This window comes from Sciurus vulgaris (genome assembly GCF_902686455.1).
Source record: "Sciurus vulgaris genome assembly, chromosome: 15".
Classification (NCBI taxonomy): domain Eukaryota; kingdom Metazoa; phylum Chordata; class Mammalia; order Rodentia; family Sciuridae; genus Sciurus; species Sciurus vulgaris.
This window is the reverse complement of record NC_136476.1, coordinates 81,745,617-81,760,383: the sequence shown is the minus strand read 5'-3', so window position 1 is coordinate 81,760,383 and position 14,767 is coordinate 81,745,617. Positions and strand designations below refer to the sequence as shown.

The window sequence follows — 14,767 nt, the reverse complement described above, 5'->3', positions numbered from 1 at the left end:
AAAATTTCAAAAAACAACTTTCCACCTGACAAGTTCTGGAGGCATCGCTAGGTTATCAGAACGTGAGTGCCAAGGACTGTAGACTGGGGTCAAGAGTGCCAAGGACTGTAGACTGGGGTCAAGGTGTGCCCCTCTGCTCCAGTCCGCAGCCTCCTGGCATTCCCTGCTCTCAGCGTCCTCTGCTAATCTGTGGGGATGGGGAGTGTTTTCCTCGCTGTGCTACTGAGCACAGAAGGATGGGGCAAGGACTGGGATGATGGCAGTGGGTGGCACAGCTGTCCCCTCGCTCAGCTGGGCCAAAGCCTCCTGGGACCATGCGCTCCCGGGTCCAGGCCTGCTTCCTCCTGGGTGGGCTTCCTCGGCTGCCTGGCTGAGTGTTAAGAAATGGCATCAACGTTTAATCATGAAAGCAAAAAGTTTATTCATGTTTGAAACTACATATAACTACCACGAGGAAGACTTTTTCAATCCAGGGTGTAATCCAGTTAGAAAGGAACACGAAACATTTTTAATACATTAGAATCACTGCCACAAATTATTTTCATGACTCAATCAGGTTCAGAATCGCATACAATACAAAAAGAGAAAGGAGAGGGGCCCCATCGCACAGGGTGAAATATACAGTACTGAATACTGAAATCTGAATGCATCACAATTAGTCGCCGCTTTTTTTTTTTTTTTTTTTTTCATGGGTTAGTAACAAGATGAAGAACATTCAAAATGTTTTGCAGTATTTACAACAGTTTTACTGATCGGTGTTAAATTAAGACCCAATGTTTCCACTCTTATTTTTTTTAAAAGTTGCAAATGCAACCCTGATTTTTCTTTTAAAAGATTACAATGTACATTACATATTATGAAAGGAAACAAAGGTTAATTACAAGATGCAAAAAGATAAGAAAGAGACAAAACTACAGGTGAGTATTGTTCAGAGGTAGTAAGTGAGCACTCTAAGCTACAGAACATGTTGAAATTCTATTGGTTCATATGAGTTCGCATGAGGTAATAAAGCTGTGTTTTGATTGGTGAGATGTATAAATACTCTTTTGCTACACTATATACAACACTCCAGAGAGCAGGGCCTTCCGTGGATGCCCAGAGGACAAAGCAAACCTTGACAAGACTGTGCAGCACCTAGTGCACACTGTAAAACCCCAGACAGGTTTTGTTTCCACCTCCATCAGCAGCAAATAATCTTCATCTCTCAAAACAATCTGGATCCATAATCTCATTACAGAGCAGACTCTGGGCACGGGTGCTTTCAGAGAGAGAAAAGAGGCTACCAGTCTCTGATCTAATTAGAACATAAGATATCGCAACACAAATGTGACGAGGAAGGTTCTTAAACACAACCATCATTAACAGAGATAGCCAAAGAGCTCTTTTATTCCAACCCCATTAGTGACATGAAAGAAAGACAATCAAAGTCTGCGCTGGAAATATGCAAGGAGTTCAATTTAGGTGAGGTGAATCTTTGCATCTGCTCTAACGATTGAGGTTTAGCATATATTGTACTTTTTACCCTTAAGGCCAAGTAATTGGCAACTGTGAAACCATTAATGTAAAATATTGATAATAAATTATGATAAAATAGCTACAGGACTGTCAACAATGTTAAATCTTGGCCTAATTGGATAAAGTGCTTTTTTAACATTGTGTGTTTTAAGTATAAATACAAATGATTATGATTCCTTAAAAAACAGATTTACCAAGTTCTCTAATAAGACAAGGTTTTACAGTAAAGCTGTAGATGGTGGGCTACAAGAACGCATTCCTTTTCCTCCTGTTGCTCTGAACGCACTTCTCAAGGCCTGTTAGCTCAGGGGAAAGTGTGGCCAGAGATTAGTTAGAGGTATCTGAGTGCACACTTCCCGGGCCTTCTGTAGGAGAAGTCACTGAAGATGGAGTTGTTGCGTCCTGCCAGCCTCCATTAGCCTGCAAGGAGAAAGAGTTCAGCGAGGGCACGTCTACATATTAATTCCACTCCCCAATTTAAAACACCCAGATGACAACGTGAGAGCAGAGATGCATTAGTAAAATGTATTTTCTAAACCCACTTTGGCAGGAGTTGGAAGCATGTGTTAAAGTGGGATTAAATGCATGTAAAACAAATCCATCCCATCAAGTAAAGACTTGGCACTAAATCAGCATGCAGAAGGAGGGCCTCAGCCAGCACCAAGCTGGCACCAAGCTTAGCCTTTGATCTGCTGGTCAAACTAAAGTGGCTTGAAAAGAAATCTTCTAAGGGGCAATCGAGAAGCTCCACACGATGCCTCAGCAAAACCTTGAGCTCTGTGCAGTACCAGCTTCGGCCTGGCTTCATGGTCTCCATGAGAAGGTGCCCACCTTGCCCCACACAGGCCTGACAGCCAGCCACTGCAACCCTTGGAAAATGAAGGCCAGAATTTCCCTCCAAATAGGATCTTCCAGAATGAAAATGCATGAGCTGCAGAGGAGCACACACTATTCAAATCTGGATTCCAATCACCTACCCCTGCAGCCCCTCATTGGGATGTTGCTACCACTCTGCACATGCTGCTGGCCTTCCTGCCTCTGACCTGCAGCGGCAGCAACAGTACTCAGGAACACATTTGCCTTATGTCTTGGCCTATAGAGGCAATTGCTGAAATCAATGTCTGATCAGATTTCTGCTGTGGCAGACAGCTTGTCGCTACATATTTTTATGTCAGTCAAGAAGAGGGAGGTGCTGGGCTTGTGAGTTGGGGAACACTGAGTGGAAGTGACGGAGCAGGCCTTTCTGGAGGGAAGGCGAGGGTGAGCTGGCTGACACCCAGAGCCTGCGGCTCCAACCAGCCTCTGTCTTCATGCAGCCCAGACCCAGCCTCCCACACCCACACCAGTGTGGGACACAAGGTCCCCACAACCCCTCCTTCACATCTATCTGCAAGTTCTGTGAATCCATCCAAATGTCTTCTTTTGGGCCCGTGCCGCCAGGCTGCTGAGAACTGTCTGGACTCCCCGCCCCATCTGGATACAGCTTTGGAGGAGCTTCTTCCCGTGACCACTGTGCTTTGTGCATATAAAGCACCTTCCCTCCCACTAGCACCAAGGAAAAGGAGTGGGGGTCAAACAACCCCACAGAGATGAAAGAGCCAAAGGAAAAAGGATTTTCAAGACTTGAGGCATATCAAATTCAAGTTAGACAAAGAAAAAGGAAAATATGACTTAAAAAAAAAAATACTATGGTATTTTTTGTTTTTTGAAGGCCTCCATCAAGCAGGGTGGTGACATGCTCCTGTGTTGTCAGGGGACTCTTAAAGAAATCCTCATCTCTATCTAAAAGGTAAGCTGTTCCCTCTCAGGTATGAAAATCTCCTTAGGAGAAGAAAACTCTTACACAGATACAAGTCTAAAGATATTCCATCTGAAGTAAACATCATTCCTCTTTTATCCAAATTTATAAACAACAAATGTACAATATTTTCACCCAGCGTGGCAGCTGGAGGAGCGGTTGTCAGCAAGCATTCTTTTTTTTCAAAATAAATTAATCCTTACGCTGGTGGTTTGAGATTATGCACTGTATTATACAACAGCGCCTTATCAAGCCTCATCAGTGAAGATGGAATTCATGTCTGTAAAATGCTGCAGGCAATCACAGTTTCATATTTTATCATGTTGATAAGGATATCGCACATTCTCTGAAGCATTTCAAAACACTTAAATGAAAAAGGAGAAATGCAACTAAAAGGCTTTTTATATGGTTTGTTGTGGGTTATTATGAGTTATTTATAAACTCAAAAAGAAAGATTTGACATTTCAAATGTAAAAGATTTGAGTATTTAATGGTCCTTTTTTCCCTTTACAATTGAACATCCTCAATCACTTTTTAAATCATTAATATTTACTCTCATAGCAAACCAGGGCCCTAAAAAGGAGGACTTTTGTCCATTTTCTCCACGCTGCTCTGCTCTACTCTACTCCCATGAGCCCCTCCCTCAGTCTGAAATCCTGGGCTCTGTCCAGCACTCCATCCCAGCTCCTCCTGACAACCTCATCCCTACCCCCGTTTTTGAAGCTGTGTTTTGTTTTTTGTTTTTGCCATTTTCTAACCATGTCAGAGTATGAGGAAAAGAAAAGTTTAGTGAACTAGTAACAAAAGTTAAAAATATTTTCTCTATAATTACAAGTGAGAGGCCATTAGAACTGCCGAGGATGTTTTCCACCCCTGTTGGCAATACAGCAGTCGCTGTTAAGAACAGAATCCTTTGTTTAGCTTTGCTTGTTGATCCTGCGTGGGGCCCTCCAAGGTCATCACCTTCACCTGCGCTGTGCTTGGGAATTTTTCCTGCTGCTTGATTCTAAGATAAATGACCTGTTTTTCACCATCTCTCTGGAACACAGCACGGTCGCTAGGAAATGGCGTCTTAATGGGCTGATGCTCAAGTCCCTGTTGATGACGCTGCCACTTCTGGGCATCTGTGAGGACTTCTACAGGCACCTCGGTAGCGCTAAGCATTGAGGTTCATAAAACAAAAGTGCAGCAAAAACACGGCGTCCTACCTTCCTACAAGATGAGAAGCCAAGTCAAATGGCTATTAATTCATTTGTTAGCCACTGTTTACCTGACACTGCTCCCACGGCCAGCTCCCAAGAGTACTCACATTTAAATTATGCGGACTGTACAGTGAATTTCCTCCAAGGCCATCACTGTAGCCTCCCGTCTGATTGATAACATGACGGAGGGTATCCACCTAGAAGTGAGACGAAACAAAATTCATCATTCCAAATCTATTAAAACATCATCACTTACAAAAGGAAACAATTTGAATTATGTGTGCCATGAGGGTTTAGCATCTTCAATGAAAGACAAATTTATCAATCAAATGTGACTGGCAGAATTTCAACAATTCCTTGCATATTTAAACTCACACATCTTTGTTTTTCATGCTAGCCAAACAATAACATCTTCATGGTAATGCAAACTTTCCACCTACAGCAACCAAATGCACGTGGCAGTGGGTGAAAACGTACTTATAAATAGGTATTCTGGATTTCTCACTCTCAGTTTCTGTCTCTACGCACACACACATAAACACACACATACACGAATAGTTGTTTTCAATTAAGAGGACAAGAAGAGTTGAACCTGGGATATATTTTAAGAACTCGGGTTTTTATATTCCGACTCACGGAAGCACAGGAATGAAAGAGAACAATGTGTTCTCACACCACACACACTGGCACACTCTGTTTTTCTGTTCTATTTTGTGACACAAGTAAGATGCAGCCCCCCGCCCCTCTCCATGAGCTCAAGCCAGAGCCGAATGCATTCACAAAGTGTATCAGGTTCTAATTGTCAAGAGCCTCTGTTCACCTGACTTCTCATTAAATTAAATGTGGGGCAGATGGGTCATGCTGGAAGCCCCCAGCACAGGTTCTGCGCAGATGTGCAGACCACTTCCATGGGGTCAGGAGTTTTGAGCCCAAACCCTACCCTGCTAGAAAGGCCCCAGCTGGGGCATTTCTCCTACCTGTGACTGCACATTGGCTCCGACTTGGGACCCTTGGTAAGAATCCCCATTCAGACTCTGCATGTTCATGAACATGTCCCCAGAATTTGGGAGGTTAAAAGAACCAGAAGAACCTGGAAAGGAAAGAGTTAAGTAGCTGAATAACAGAGAGCTACACACATAATCCTCAAAGACCTAGAGGCAGGGAGAGGAGAAGAGACAGGAAGGGAAGGTCACAGGACACAAGGCAAGTTCAGATCTAGGAGGGTGGAAAGTTATTCCCAAGAGGTAGGTCTGTGGCCCACTCTACACCCAGAAAAGTTCTACTGATGGGGAAGCCCTAACTTAAAAATCAAAGAGATAAATAGAAAGAAAGAGAAAAATACCCAGTAGCCAGCCCCGTACTTTGCCCTTGTTTCCCTGTTATTTCCAGGACTGTTCTTTAAGAGCTCTTTAACACCACTGACGGTCACGGTGGATCATGAGACATGTTTCTTATCTTCTTTCTGAGCCATAATTCTACCTTCCCTATTACCTATTTTCAAGTCCCATTAAAAACACAAGGAAGGGAGGACAAAGTCTTCCTTTCTGAACTTTTAATATTTCTACTTAAAAGAAAAGCCCCTTGAACTGCTCCTCAAGTCCATCTGTTTGGACTTGCTGCACATCTTTTTCATTCAAGTTTCCTGTATTTTATGGTATTTCCAACTCTGTCACAAATGGCACATAAAATTTTGCCAAAATGTACTGGATGAGAGTCAGGAGTAATGCATCTAGGCGTTGAGTCTTTCCCCTCACATCTGACCACTGCTGGGCCCACCGAGTCAGCAGCACAGAGACAGGGGCTGGAGAAATCCAGACTGCGCTGTGGCACATGGGAGCTACCTGAACCCCATCCCTGAACTCTGGGTTCATCATGAACAGCAACCAGTTCGGTTCCCACCTCTGCTACTTCATTCTCTGACAGACCACTACTGACCTTAAAGTGATACCTGGAACAACACAGCTAAGACAATCATCAGTGAGAGCATTTTTCCTAACTGCTGAATTAAAGGCCACTACCATTTATGAAAGTTCCAGAATCTATCAGTAGTGAGTGGCATTCACTGGGAATGGTGGGTTTACAGGCTTGGGCCATCCACTCACTCACCTGTCCCCAGAACAAGCCTGCATGTGAAAATAATCCTTCCTTTATTAACCACTGTATCCTCATTATGGTTCTTTCTCATGGTCTGTGGGACAGGATACTGTGGCATAAGGCTGTCTGGCCAAGCAGGGAGTGAGTGCCCAGTACGCACCAGAATTTGGCGTGGTGGGTGAATTGGTCTGGTTGTTCTGCACAGCTGCGGCCACTGCATGTGCGGCTGTCACGGCTGTCTTTGCAGCATAGAGGTTGGCTTCTTCCTGAAACTTGCCAATATTCTTCTTGTACCTGATTCGCTTGTTGCCAAACCAGTTGGATACCTACAAATTGCAGGCACATGGAATTGAAAGGGTAGAGAAGTCAAAAAAGAAGAAAGTCAAAACTTCCAATCATAATGATTGACACCCTGGGAGACACTCAGTGCCTAGCCTATGACCTCACATCCTTTGGGTGATGCATAATGGTTTCGGGGGTTTGCATTCTCTTTTGGCAAATTTCTTCATACTGTTCTGGAATAATGTTGCTTCTTGGAGGTGGCTCCCAGTTGGCTGAGAGCATGCTCATAAAAGACATCCAATTGGTATATACACCAATTTGTATTTAAGTAATCAGGCCCCCTAAAAGCAGCTGAAAAGCTAAAGGAAACATTTATGTTAGGTAAATAATAAGCAATACTTGAGAAAGAATAACTTATTCTCTTTTGGGGTTGGGAACAGTTTTGGCAGCTGTATTACAGAATCATGTTTGGTCTGCTGCAAAGAGTAACACCAATTAATAATGGATGAGAAGTCCCTTTGTCTCCTGCCTTAGAAGACACTGCACAGCTGCCAAGATGGCTGCTCAAGCTCTGCCAGGGAACACATGGGGAGGCCACAACTTGAAAACTCAAGTAATTCCAATAAGGTCACATGCAAATGCAGAGAAGCAGCTCTGAATTCATCAGGTGGAATATACACATACACACACATTTTATTTTATTTTATTTTTTGCAAACTACTTCTGATGTTAGCCAGTGCAAATGGAAGAGATTTCTAAAGAGGCTCTTGGCATCAGTCAGATTTCATCACATTTCATGGACAAAACTTGAGGTCTAGACTCACCACTCAGTCACATTATGAGTTCAGGCACATGTCATTGAGCCATATAAAGCAGCCGCTAAAAGCCATATAGCAATTTATAAGAAGGTATACCCACTTGCTATGTAAAAGGATCTTACCTTTTTTTTGGTAAAGTAACAGATTAGAAATACTTTTCAATAATTTTTAAAGAATCTGTCAAAGGAACACATTGCTGTGGTATCAGGGTCACTGTTCCACCCCAAAGCTATTATTCTCTAACAGCTCCTCAGGGGCCCTGAGAAAAATAAGGAGTAGTGTGCAGTTCAGAGCCCTCCAACCCAATTTACACCACTGGGCACCCCTGATGACCAACTCTGCCAAGTCTTTAATTGGTTTGGAAATAGAACTCCCATTCTTCAACCTATGGCATTCATCCTTCTGGAAGAAGCCAGAAAGTCCTGGCAAGGGAGCCACGTGAGGAAGACAACATTGGCCTCACTGCTGCCCATATGCTGTCCCATCCTGGGATCACTGTGTGCACACATGTGCACACATACACAGGCAGGCACACTTGCAGAGGACCCACGCAGCACGCGCAGGTTCATCAGGCAGAAATAAGCCAAAAACCATCAGGAAGTAAATGTGCTACAGATCAGCACTTCCTAGCGCTTTCTGTTCCTCCATCATTTTGTTGGATGTGCTCGCCCTGAAGGACTGTGCACATGCCCTGCTTTCTTCACCTCAAACCAGAGGCTACAGCAACTGCACTGAATGGGCCTCCTATGCCCTGAGCACTACACAGAGCTCCTTGTTGTGCACTCCCAGGGGCGAGGTGGTTTCAGAGGCATCTCACCTGTCCCGAATCCAATGGCCACTTCTCTCTTAACATTGTTTTGTTTTTGCGTACAGAGCTGGGGATTCAACTCAGGGCCTCACATAAGCTAGGCAAGCACTTGGCCACTGAACTATACCCCCAACCCTTCTTTAAATTCTGAGACAGAATCTTGCTAAATTGCCCATGCTGGCCTTGAACTTGTGGCCCTCTTGCCTCAGCCTTCCAAGTAGCTGGGATGACAGACGTGTGCTCGCCCGGCCTCCTCAACCTGTCTGACCTCTTGGCAGCATCTGCCATTCATAACACTGCTGTACCTTCCCAGAGCTCACTCTTCACGTGGTTTCTGGTATTTTTGCTCCCCTTTTCCTCCAACATCTCCTCTTTCCCTGGCACACCAGGGTGTGCATGTATGTTTCTCCAAGACTCAGTTCTTGGCCCTCTTCTTTCTTTCTCCTTATCCATATTCAAGATTTTAGTTATTCTCTCGGTGTGGATGACTCCCAGATTTCTGTCTCTATTCCTAACTTGTATGAAGAATTTTAGCTCTCGATTTTTAAGAGATTTCCATATAAATGTTCTGCTACAACCTCCAACTTAACAGGTCTAAGACAGAATGCAGACATGGTCTCCATCTGTGTCTCTTCTCTGTATTCTCTTTGTATTCCTGGTACCTCCAATCTCTGGACACATGGACCTCACTACCTCCCAGAAGCCCTACTTCACTGTCAGATAGTCCTTCCTAATGGATACACGGTTCTCTTTATTCTGGACTAAATTCTGGCTCCCCTTCCTTTCCATTTATTGGTTCTACTTCCAACATCTAGATGAGTCACAGAATTAGGCCCATAAACTCAACCTGAGGAACCTAATCCTCCTCCTCTCTTGCTCTCCATTCCTGGGTCCCACAGGACTGTGGTAGGTACGCATGGCCATTGCGACGGATGTGGCAGCAGGAGGAAGAACTGGCAGAGTAGCAGGCTAGGACAGGGCAGATATTCTGGAGGAGGACCAGGCAGAATCTAGCCCCTGATGAGCTGGAGATAAGAGGAGAGGGAGTGGCAGGAGGAAGATGCAGGGTCCAGGCCTTGAGCAAGACAGACAGATACTCCAGAAGGATTTCTGTGCTGGAGGAACAGCCTCACTGATCATTAGCATCCAATCCAATGCTGGAACATAGAAGTTCCGGATTATGATTGAAAAAGAACCCCCAAGTGCCAGTTCTGATCATGCCGGTTAGAGCCGACCCTTTCAGAATCCACTGCACCTTGTGCCCACACATGTTCTCAGCTCAGGAGGGGACCGGGCACTGGTAGGCACAAGCTCCTTCCCGAGGAAGCCTGTTAAGCCTTAGAAAGAGTTAAGTGTGAACACATCTATAGTGCAAAGGGAGGCAGTCCTGGTTGAGAGGGAATTTGGCATTTCTTAAGTATAATTAATGAAAATTCCCCAACTCTGAATTTAGCAACAAAGGCCCATCTTAGAATTCTCTTCTTCTAAACAATTCTCTGTTGGATTCAGTACTTTGTAGTTAATATTACCTTGACAATCAGGGAAGCTATAATACATTAATGAAACCTAGCCTGGAAAATCAGATTACAGCTTTATTAACAGTTTCATAATTGAGGAATCTTTGTACCGTTGAAGGTCTCATCTCTAGATATGTAAGAATCCTCTGTTTATGCACACCCCTGGACCAATCAAACAACAGTCATCACTAATAAAGGTTTATTTAATTCTCACAGTAAAATTTTAATATCACCAGCAGCCTGGGGAAGCTTTAGCAAGTGGATTTGCTTGACATCAGATCGTTTCTATTCTGCTAGTCCCAATACTTCTTAATCTTTAATATCAAGGCAATTAAAATTAATGGCCACTCATCCGAAGCTACTGTGGGCAGTGTTTCCTTGACATCAATTGTTTGATAGGATTACCTAGAGGTTAAACTAACAAGCAAGGTTTAATTGGAAGCAATGAAAGAAGCAGTGATCATACGTTATGTTTAACCTGCAAAACCACATCTAAATGAATATCTAGAAATGTTAAACTATTTCTCAAATTAAAATATGCACATCACATTCTGATATCAGATTTGGGTACTGCAGCACTAAGCTGTTAGACCACACTGCTGCAACCAAGATCAGTATAATTAATGTATGAATGGATACTCAAATTCAAGAATTTTTTTTTCACTTTTTAAAAACAGATGGATACAATCAGTTGCAAAAGAACTCCGATGCTCGCTCAGTGGGAAACCCCAGCGCTACAGGATCCCACTGGCTCCTCCTACAGGTGCTCATGGCAGTCAGGCTGCAGCCCTGGGCACCAAGGAGAGTGGAATTTGCTCTGTCTCTGAACTGGAACAGTCTGTACATTGGTCCCGGAACAGAAACACAGGCAGGAAATTGGTGCAGGGAAAAGGAATACACTGTCCTGTGCAGCAGGACATGTGTCAAGGATTCATAACTCTGGATTGTGCTGAAAGTGAAGGGCCAGGCAAGAATTTCAAGATCAATTAAGAATGAGAATAAATACACAAGTACTCTCTTTCTTCTCCTGATGTTCACTGTTATCAACCCCAGACTGTACCTGGGGTAATCAGAGGAGTGAGCAATGAACATTTTGCAGGCTGTTGATTTTCTGGAACTTTTGTGCAAAGCCAGGAAGTGGCCTGAAAGGCTTCTGTGTCTTCCACACAGTAAGACCATGCATCTTGCCCACCGAGTCCTGCAGATAGCCCATGATTTTTAAAAGTAAAAATGTTTTCAGACTGGGAGTGAAGCTCAGTGGCAGAACATGTGTTTGGCGTGCACAAAGTCCTAGGTTCCATCCCCAGTACTAAAAATAAGATCAAATAAAAAATAAAAATATTTTCCATATAATAATAACTAGATTTACCTTTTTTACTTTTTTCAGAAAACTTTTATTCTTCCTGTCACTTAACGTCTTCAACTCTGAGGTAGACAAGTCAGATATGGGCAGTAACACATAATAGTTAAGTGCTTTGGGCTCAGTCTGGTTTCAAATCCACACTGCCATTTACCAAGCTGAGTGATAATGGACAGGTTATTCCGGTCATTTCAGTCTTCTGTCATATAAGATGAGAATAATAAGAGCAGCATATCTTCCTCACAGAAGTGTTGGGGGTGTTAGTGATCTGGGCACATAATATTAACCTGATAATGTTCAGTTATTACTATCAGTCATGTACTATCGATGAAGAAACAAGAGAGCCAGACCATGAACAAGTTGCCCAAAATCACAAAGTGTGATAGATCCAGAACTGAACTCCAGGACTCCCATCAGCATTTTCTGTTTTGATAATCAGTTGAGAACTGTGTACTGAGCATCTGTTATGATCAGCACTGTCCTAGGTACTGTGGGAGATAAAAACAATAAGCACACGGCCTCTGCCTGACTAGACTTTACATTCTGATTGTAAGGGCAATGCTAGACAATTAGGAAAATTTGCCGGACGGTGATGACCTCACACTGACCTATATGGTATGGACTCTTACACACAACAGGAATTCGGAGAAAGAGAGGTCCCAGACAGCCTGGAAAAAAAAATCAAAGGAGACTTCCAAGGTAATGAGGAACTTGAATTGGACCTCAGCTTCAATTCAATTCCATTCAATAGTACTTTTATTGATACTCCACATTTCAGAGGCAGAAGCCTCCATAAGCTGTCTCTCCCTGGACTCTTCCAAGATCCCAGAGATGACCCATTTTCTTCTCTGAAGTAATTTCCTTTCCCACTTCCTAACTTCTAAATCTTATTTATATGGTGAAAGAGAGAAGAGAAACCATTCTAAAAAAAGAGGCAGAAAGTATCAAGGAGCATTTCTGAAAGAGGTGACATCTGAGAGGAAGACAAGAGTGAGCAGCACTTCTACTGAGGAAGGAGGGGCAGCAAGATAGGGGAAGGCACTGAGGCTTGGGGATGAGCACCTGCAGGCTGCGGGCTCTGGCTGAAGAGGAAGGAGGTGGGGGCATGGGGAGGCCTGAAGGGGAGTCTCACAGGATCTCACATCTTCCCCACCGCAGGGCCCTCGAGGGGAGAGGACAGCAGGGACTGGCCTGAGATTCCTGGAAGCACAGCAAGAGATGGGCTGCAGGGAAGCCACCTGAAACTAGGTCCAGCGTTAGAGTCTGCACCCTGCTGGAATGTGCGCAAAGTAATTTTCAAAAGTCACATACCTATCACATAATTTTCTTCCCTTGTACATTTTTGAAGTTGGCATCTACAACTTTTCACTGTAAGTCTTAGAATTATAAAAAATGTTATTTAGTATATCATAAATGTTGACATTTTAAAATAAAACTGTAATACTATTCTTTAAAATGTATCCAGCCAAAAATAAATAGCACAGCAATTTCATACCCAACTATCCATTTTAAAAAATACATAAACTCCCTCTTTTATAAGTCTAGAATTTTACTCTTCTTTTTGTTCTTAAAAGTGTATTTCCATTCCATTTCTCTCCCACATTATTCTAATGCAATATAGTTTTATGTTCTACAAAAGAAATATATGGAAATTTAAAATTTAAAATTGTTTTTATTTCCTTTAATTATAAGGCTTGGCATGTTTAATATTTCCCTTTGGATTAAGCTATCATTACAATTAGTCTAAAATTGGTCAAGGCAATTCAAATATTTATTTTGATAAATAAAAGTACTTGTTTTGAACAATAACTGGTTTTATTATACAGCCATTTCTTAATCAGAGGAGTAGGGGGTTTACAAAGTATTGAATGAAGGAAATTTTGTTATCAATAATATCTCAGCATCACCTATTGGGGACCCAAGAGGACTGAGTCCCTGTGGAGAATCTGAGCTCTGTGTGGAGCACCAGGATCCTGGTTTGGAGACTGCTGCCCAAAGTGACCATGCTAACTCTGGTTGCATACTGACTCCTCTGTTGAGTACAGCTCCAGAGCCCTTTGGACAGGATGTGCCTTCTTCACCTCTAAGAACAGGGCTCACCTGGCCAACAACTTGCATGACACAATGAGCTTTTACAGCTACACAGAGAATGAATTTGTCAGTTCCAGGAAATCAAAACATTCTGAATAAAGAAATTTACCCAAGAGGGGTAAAGTTTACTTATTATTGAGCTAACCTTTCTGAAGAGTACACCAACAAATAAATACATACCCTTTGGCCAGCACTATTACTAAGAACTTAGCTTGAGGAATTAGACTTATATGGACAAAGATATCCAATGCATTCCAACTTATAATAGCAAAAAAAAAAAAAACATTGTAGCACATCTACATACTAGAATATGATCACAATTAAAGATCACATTGAAGATAAACACTTATTGATGTTAGGAAGGCACTTTTACCAGTATGTGATTATAGTTTACAGTGAGTTTCAAAGTACAGTCATGAATTGCTTAACAAAAGAGTCGGGTTCTGAGAAATGCACGGTGAGGCGATTCCCTATAAACCACAGGGTGTGTTTATACAAACTAAGCTATGATGTCACTAGGTAACAGTGTCTTAGAGAACCACCATCGGTATATGTCCCATCATCGACTGAAATGTTATTATGCAGTGTGTAGTTGTGTGACTGTACTTTCTATTTTTATGTGTTTTCAAGAATCATCCAAACTGTCTTCAGGTAGACAAGTATTCATTTTTTTAATTAGAAAAAAGTTTTAATGAATAAAGTAACCAATATGCTTAAAAAAAAAAAATCACTGAGAAGTCACTTAACAATCTTTATGAGTTTAAGTGCCAGGTCCCACAGTTACAGGAGTGACTAGTCCCATTCTCATTCTTTATCTGAAGGACCTTTGGTTGGCAGGTCTGAGAATTCTGAAAATAATAAAAATTTGACATTTTGTAAATTTCAAGCTATTAACATTTCCTAACAGTTTTGCATTTATGAAAAATTCTACTGAAAGTCAATTTATTGATTAAATTGTATCTTACATTTTCAATTCTATTCTACATTTATTTATCATGTTAATGACAACATTAAATTATCATTTAAAGACTTAAATCAAAAGGCAGAAGGGCAGAACTTTGCTGTTCATCCCTGGTATTCCTCCCTCCTCGTATAACTGGCTTCAGGGAGAGAGAGGATCTATACTTGTTTGGAGAGGAAGCAGCTGACATGAAAACATCATTATCGAAATTAGCAAACTGAAAATTTATGAAGCACAAATCTTGGAAAAATTTGCCACTGTGTTTCCCCGTGTTTACTTGTGATGCACACTTTATGTACTGTGCCTAATTAAATGTAACAG

The 14,767-nt window shown here is 42.3% G+C and overlaps 1 protein-coding gene across 2 annotated transcripts in view; it reads right to left on the bottom strand.

Moving 5' to 3' along the window:
- Positions 1-396: 396 nt before the first annotated feature.
- PBX3 (PBX homeobox 3) overlaps positions 397-14,767 on the bottom strand; it is a 204,768-nt gene continuing 190,397 nt past the window's right edge. Inside the window, exons 6-9 of one of the 2 annotated variants that reach the window (XM_079113812.1) lie at positions 6,770-6,935; positions 5,493-5,605; positions 4,623-4,712; positions 397-1,935 (exon numbers count right to left, since the gene is read on the bottom strand). In XM_079113812.1, coding sequence (XP_078969938.1) covers positions 1,843-1,935; positions 4,623-4,712; positions 5,493-5,605; positions 6,770-6,935 — 462 coding nt within the window. In that variant the 3' untranslated portion in view covers positions 397-1,842. The remainder of the gene's footprint in view (positions 1,936-4,622; positions 4,713-5,492; positions 5,606-6,769; positions 6,936-14,767) is intronic. The other variant, XM_079113813.1, reaches the window with a different exon arrangement.